This window comes from Poecilia latipinna, unplaced genomic scaffold, assembly GCF_001443285.1.
Source record: "Poecilia latipinna isolate Pla-1442-1.1 unplaced genomic scaffold, P_latipinna-1.0 Scaffold5577, whole genome shotgun sequence".
NCBI classification, from domain to species: Eukaryota; Metazoa; Chordata; class Actinopteri; order Cyprinodontiformes; family Poeciliidae; genus Poecilia; species Poecilia latipinna.
Window position 1 is genome coordinate 1 of NW_015118193.1, and position 7,284 is coordinate 7,284.

Consider the following 7,284-nt stretch of genomic DNA (forward strand, 5'->3'; position numbering starts at 1 on the left):
GGTTTCTCCTGTTTTTTAAAATTATATAAAAAAAACCCCCTTTTTTGGAAAAAAAAGGGTTTAAAAAAAAAAAAAAAAAAAAAAAAAAAAAAAAAAAACATGTTTTAGTGTGGTCAAGGCTCTGAAGCACCGAAGGCAAGCCCACCTCCTCAGGAAAACTCACTCCTCACTCTTCAGGCTTTGGAATCCAGATTACAGGTGAGACTGAAACACATTTTAGAAGAACACCCAAAAAACTAGTATTTGTGTTAACAGCCTGACAGTACCACTCAAATGTCTGCATATTAGATGCATAATTCATAGGAAATTACGCGTATACACTGCCTGACAATCGTGTGGATACTGCTTGAACTTTGCTGGTTTACCACATAAAATCCCAATGCAAATACTCTGACATGCGGTGTTGTAACATAATAACATGTGAAAAATTCAAGGAGTATTTTTTTTTCCTTAATTAATTTAAAAAGCCATTTCTAGGTTGTGTGTATTGAAAAACAGAGTGCATCATATTCATGTTAGGGTATGTCTGTGAGGTTTGAATATCTTGACATTGACCTCTGTTCATTCATTTGGTGGTTCATTATGCATGCTGGTTGTAAGGATTTCTCTCAGTCAATTATTATTTGTAATTTAGAGTGGATTGATCGTCCTTCAAGAGCTTGAAAGAGAAGTGAGAGTGAAGGACAGAGTTCTGCAGCAATCAATCCAAGTCCTTACTGACGTGCTTTCAGGGGGGGAGACTGTTCTCAGCCAGCCTGAGCAGGTACTGTTCACGCACTTGTTTAACTTTTAAAAACTGGCTGATTGCACAGGCTCGCTAACTAGCAGTCATCCAATTAACAGCTGCTTGTGTATTCATGTTATGCTGCACATGATGTCACTTAGGAATAATGTACTCTGTAAAATGCTCTCAGAATGACAAGTGACCAAAATAAGTAGCTTTTTGTAATAGTGTTTAATTTCCACATTGTCGTGAAGCTATATTGATGAAAATGTGCATAAAAATGGCATTACAGTCACAGTAACTGACACCTCTAGTAATCCCTAATGATTAAATGTAACTGGATCAATCATGTCATAGATACTTAGCAATGCTGAGTTGATTTTAATTTGGAATCCAGGATTTCATTTGTTCCTCGAGGTGTAAATGTGTATAAATTATGCAAGACGAAGGGCCGTGACTCTTCAAAACGGGAATGATAAGAAACATGCTATTTAAGAAAGGCCCACATGCCTTGATCTTAGTGCAGAGTTCCTGTGAAGACTGGAAAAGTGCAATTTGGAATATGTGATCATGTCGGTGTTTAATGTATACCTGTGGAGCAATATTGATATATTGCGATCATGATACACCTGCAATATATTATGCAGCTCTGATTTCATTTCATTTTTCCTTCCTTTTTCTTGTTTGCTTGCTTTCTTTTATGCTCTTCCTAATGTCTGTCTGTCCGTTCGTCCGTCCATCTATCCCATACATTAAACCTAAAAATAAAAATAAAGCTGCTTTTTTTATTTTTAGTCAGATTATCTTTAGCTAAATTTAAAATTAATCTGATCCAAAACACATATGTGTGACCCAAAAAAAAGCAAACAGAAGAAATCTGCAGGGGTGTGAAAACTATTCTTCACAGCATTGTAGAACACCACAGGTCTAAAATGTGGGAGCACCTTCTTGTTTTTCTTCATCTGGCCTTTCTTAAAAACACATAATGGGCTCTGTAAATGTGGAGATGCATGTACAGCATAATACAACTTTGCTTTTATTATTGTGTATTCAGGTGCAAGTATATTTTAGCATTATCATAGCTAAATAAATGTTAACATAGGAAAATAGTGGCTTAGTTGTAGGGTTAAGGAAATTTTGCTCCTGTACAACCGTACAGGAGTAAAAAAACAAATGAAAAAAATTACATTTGAATAGTATGTAATAGGTTGTTATGCCGGAAGAGCTTGCTTTGAATAAAGTAAAGTCGAAACAAGAAAACCTCAAATATTTTACAATTGCAGTAAAATTAATTCAGTTAAATGTCTTCAGACAATATTTATTTTTTGTGCAGTCTTTATCTTAATAATTCCAAACTTTTGCCCCATCCTCATTCAGGCCCAGTTTCAAGAATAAATCTACTTTTAGTTGAAGGAGGATGTTTTATGTATGCGGCGCAATGTTGTAGAGTTATGAGGACAGCGTCAGTTTCTAAGCAGGAGTGGTGAGAAAAATATATCTTTTTTAAATCCTGCACATTGTTTTTTTTTGGACAGCTTCCCCACCCTATGACACTGGCATTTCTTCTTGGGGTGCAAAACCTTGAAGGGAGAGTAGTTCTTGAACAACCAGTCTTCCAGCCCAACCCTTATGTGTAATTCATGTAATGTCATGTTCATGTTATGAGCTGACGAAGATGTAAGATGATCTTAAATTTCAGATACATTTCTTATGTTGCCATTTTTTCTTTTTTTTTTTTTTTTTTTTTTTTTAGATATTTTTGCAGTCAGGGAATAGAATTAATTCATTTCTAAACTGTCCATTATCGTATGATTATTTTTACAAGTTCTTTACGCAATTTACCCTGACAAATATTTGTTCTGCACTGGGTGACGAGTAGTAGAAATTGAATTAAAACTCGTCTGAACAAGTACTTTCTGTCACGTGTTCGCCCTGCTCAATGAACAAAAGAAAATGGTTTTACTGAAACAAAGAGCTGGCAAACAGTTTTGTTCCCTTCAACCAGAATGTTTCAGTGCAAGTAGCTCGACTGGCTGAATTAAAGGGATAGTTTGGATATTTCGAAACCGTATTCTGGGCAGCTGTTAAACGAAGTAAAAGTCTGCCGCGGTCAACTTGACTCTCCAGTGATCATCCAGAGTTGTACATATTGCAGACTGCTCCGAAGTTCTCCTATTCCAGAAGACCTAACTGTAGTAAGGATGCCGTTACCCACCTTTGCACAATTGTCAAACTATAGTATATATACTCGAGGGCCAGCGTCCTTCAACTTTTAGGCGCGTTTCTTTGTCAACACGCCTGAAACACATAATTTGGTAATTGGCATGGCTCTGTCTAACCTGACGTGAGAAGGTAATTTAGTCCTTTGGATCAGGTGTGGTGGACTTGGGAAACATCTAAAAGCTACAGGATGCCAGCCCTCAAGATTGCCCTCCTGGATTGAATTAGAAGTAGAAGTAAAGGTATTCATCAGGCTACATATTTGACCTATCTTCTTGTATTAAAAATGGCAAAGCTCGCTTAATTTAGTGCTTTTCCAGGGTTTAAAGGATTATTTAGAATTGTTTAATAGGGCTTAGATTAGGACCTTTCCAGCAGCTTAGCAATATCCCGCTTTGGCCATTCTAAAATCTGTTTAATGTGTGTTTGGAATGGTTTTACTGGTGGAGCATCTAGCTGCGTCCAGGTTTCAGTCGGATGGCTATTTATTTGGGGTCAAGATGAATAATCACAAGGTAGTTCTTCTTTGATCTATCTTTTTTTTTTTTTGTAAAATGCACCAATAACAAATGGCCCCTCTGCAAAGAGGCACCTTGACTCCCTCCAACCTATTTCTTGTCATTGTTTTCAATGTGGACAATGTTTTTCTCAATCATTGTCTCATCTGACCATAAAACATTTCTCCTGAAGACATTCAGGTTGTCTGTAAGTTCATTTTCAAGTTTTAGTTGATATTCTAGGTGTTTATTTTTGGAGGAGGAGCTTCCTTCTTGTTGATCTTAAACTCCCTTTACAGTCAAAAGATGCCTTAGTGGTTCCAGCAGTAACTGGTTCCTGCATTGTTGCTGATTCATCTGACCAATTTCCTTTTATCTGAGGCTGGCACTTTGCGTCAGATGTCTGAAACTTTTACACAAACAATATTCTGATCTGTGTCGGGAAAAGAACCAAGATTTCTAACACATGGTGATGTCAGGGTTTTTTTTATTTATTTATTATTTTTTTTTTTTTTATCGTTGCTGAAGCAGGAGAGCAGAACAGCAGATACATGACGTCTTTGGCTGATGCTGAAAGTAGCATGAAGTTCTTAAACTTTGCTGGTCAGCTCAGTCGGTTTTCCCGGATTATGCGCTGTTACACCGGCATATTCAAAGGTGTTAACCATTTAGCATTTCCCAATAGATACTCATCAACATAAAACATAATTAGTAAAAAAATTTAAAAAAAGTCAAAATTAACTGATTAAAAAACATTGTAGTATGACATTGTTTCAGTTTTGCAGCAGTACTCTTTAATTTCAAATAGGGTGGAGAAACGTTTACTGCGATTGTGCCTAAAAAGCTAACTGAAATGTTTGACATGAATTGCTGCTGCTGCTGCTGTTGCTGCTAGTTGTGTCCCCCATCTCTCATTCTTGGTTACGGTCTCTGTGCTCTCTGTCTAGGAAGGCCTTGTTGCCCTGTGGGACAGTGATGAAGAGTCCAATGATGAGACTCCGGATGACAAGTTGCATGAAACGCCAGCGCTGTCTTCCAGACCTAAAATTGACAAGCTGTGGCATCGCATCACTGAGGAGCAGCTGGTTGTTGGACTGATACTAACCGCTGACAGTGCCATGTAAATATGATTTTTTTTTTTTTTTTTTCATGATTTTGTACATCGTGTAGATTTGTCTGCGGCTGGAAGAGCATAGATGTACAAAGCACTGACTGGATCATAATTTCCTCTAACCTGTAGTTGCATAGCGTTTTCTGGGTTGACGGTTTTTCCCAGCATCCTGTCAGACTAAAGTTGGCAGGGCGATCGTCATCATCTTGTGTGGAAACGAGAAACTCTCTGATACCTTCGTCCGCGTGTTCTTGCGTTACTTTGAGAAGATGTGAAGAAAAGCTCCTCTTGACACGACTGCCTCCGGCGCTCGTGCGGTTTTGTTTTTCGTCGCCGGTCTTTGCGGCTGATGCAACCTCACCAGCTTGTTGGTGTTTAATCAGTCCACCAGCTGCGCCACATTCACACCGACTCCAACTTTGTGTTTAATTTCCAGTTTGATCGTGGGCTATCTGTGTGATATCTGATTGTTCATGATGGTGTTATTTTTGTTCCAGACCAGCGAGCGGTGTGAGCTTATCCCTCCTGACAGAGCCGGGCCAGAACTTGACGCCTGCGGTAATTCAGACCCGGAGCCAAGTGTTCTGGCTGCCTGCGCGCGGCCCCTCGACGCCGACGCTCTCCTCCCCATCGCCTGGCTTTGCGTTCTCTGAGCCCGCAGCCAAAAGAAGCAGGCAGCACATCGCCAGCGATGATTTCAGTGCGGGCAGACTGGCTGTGACTGCGGTGACCAAGCTGGCACCTCTGCTGACCTCTGGCTGTGTCAAGTGCCGTGCCATGCTTCATTACGCGGAGAAAGCGGAGGCTGTTTTCCCTGGAAGCGGCCCAACAACAGCTGTACTCCACTGTGGGGAAGTTTCATTAGACATTCGTAATCTTTGCCAGAAGCCGCTTCTGCAAAACCCTCAAATCAAAACAGGTAAACTCCAAAAAACTCGCAAACTCAATCTTTTAATCATAAAACAATTATTGCTTATCATTTTCTCCTTTTTGTTTTCAGATGAGGTTAGAGAAGACCTTCTGAGTCTGTTGACAGTTCTGGATAACTGGGTTTTGCGCATAGACTCTCCAGATTACAGCTTGGGTGACATAGATGGCTGGATCAAGAGGAGAGAGGGTTTTAAAAAGATAGATGTGAGTCCCGAGTATCTGCTTTTAGATTCTCCAGGATCTTCAGCTCCAATGCTGCTGCGCTGGCATCAGATAAACCCTTTCCAAGGGGATTTATCCATCCACAGCAGGTAAACCATTTCCACTGATTGATACAATCAAGAAAGCCAAATTACTGCCCTCAGGACAATGCACACACTGTAGCACTGTCGTGCTGGAACGTTAACCTTTGCCCCATTCTCAGGTCTTCTATCACCTATTGTCCCAGGATTGCCCTGTATTTAACTCCATCCATCTTTTAGTAAACTTTGACCAGCTTTAATCATTATATTCTCTTTATTTGCTAATTCTGAGCTACTTTGTTTTTGTCTATCACGTTATATCCAGTGAAGCATGTCGTACCATAAAAGAATTAAATGAGAAGGTTATATAATGCAATTAGAAAACTGTGACCATTAAGAAAAATGGCATTTTCAGAATATTCATTGGTCTAAAATACCAAAATCCTGCTAATGTGATTTAAAGCTATAAAATATCCAGAGTAGAGATTTCTTGTTCAGTTGTCGGCTGCAGTATCTCTACTGTGAGTATTAAATGATGCCGTTTTAATGGATGGATACAGAAAGGTAGCTCTGCTGAATTTCCATAAACACGTTCCAAGTTGACAAGCCTTTGAAGTTGGCTAAGGCGTACGTATGTGTGATATTCTCTCGAATATCAAAGAGATTTTGGTGCTCCTGCAAGCAGTGCTCTTAAAATTACAAATCCCACTAATGAATACTAGAAAGGTAGGTCTCTGGGAATCAGCTGACACTCGACGAAAAATGATAAAAAGGCTGTGTCACTTTTTTTTTTTTTTTTTTAATCCATCGCTGTGTGTATATTGTTGTAACATGCAAAATCTGTTTCTATCCCTCTTTTGCAGCCAATTACAAATGCTCCAGTTCTTGGACTCCATGCTGTCGTACCTCCCTGATTCCTGCTTCATTCAACCTGTCAAGCGCGCGAGAAGTCAGAGCGCGGCTCAAAAATTAGCTTGTGCTCTGGAGAAAGAGGTGCTGTCACTCAGAGAGGGCTTATCCTCACTTCTGTGTGCCAAAGATGAAGAAGAGAGAAACGAGGGGCGCGCTGGACATGGTGAAACCCCCGACTCTGGTTCTGCTGAGGATCTCGTTAGGTGTTGTAGGGAGGCGTGGCAGCAGAACGTGGAGAAGAACCGGTTGCGGCTGAACCCCGTGGTGGACGCCGGGAGGTATCGTGAGATGGTCCGAAGCATTTCACAAGTCAAGATGGATTCAGATTTGGCTGCTCTGTGTCAGCTGAATCAATCATAGGGACGGTTTCTGACCTTTTGTTACCCGTTTCGTCCACTTCAAAACCCCGACTCTAATAAACACAGATATAATAGATGTTTTTGTGTTTGGACTGGTCATTAAAAAAAAAAAAAAAAAAGGAGATGATGCTTCAGAGCTATTGTGAATCTTCACTGATATTTTGACTACTTGGTTTATGTGATAAGCTCCAAGTCTTTAAGGCTGGAAAGCCTCCGTCCCATCACCCTCATCTTCTGCTCTCTCCACTGATTCTTAAGTTGGGACCCAGGCTGAACCCCTCCAAAAGGT

At 40.1% G+C, this 7,284-nt stretch overlaps 1 protein-coding gene across 1 annotated transcript; it reads left to right on the plus strand.

Annotated features, from left to right (window-relative positions):
* Positions 1-108: 108 nt before the first annotated feature.
* On the plus strand, positions 109-7,071 carry LOC106943624 (Fanconi anemia group B protein-like; the record flags this gene model as incomplete). Its single annotated transcript, XM_015026938.1, has 6 exons — positions 109-198; positions 635-763; positions 4,389-4,561; positions 5,050-5,471; positions 5,553-5,793; positions 6,588-7,071. Coding segments are annotated over 6 exons (1,464 nt in total), but the record flags the coding sequence as incomplete, so codon positions are not given.
* Positions 7,072-7,284: the final 213 nt, after the last annotated feature.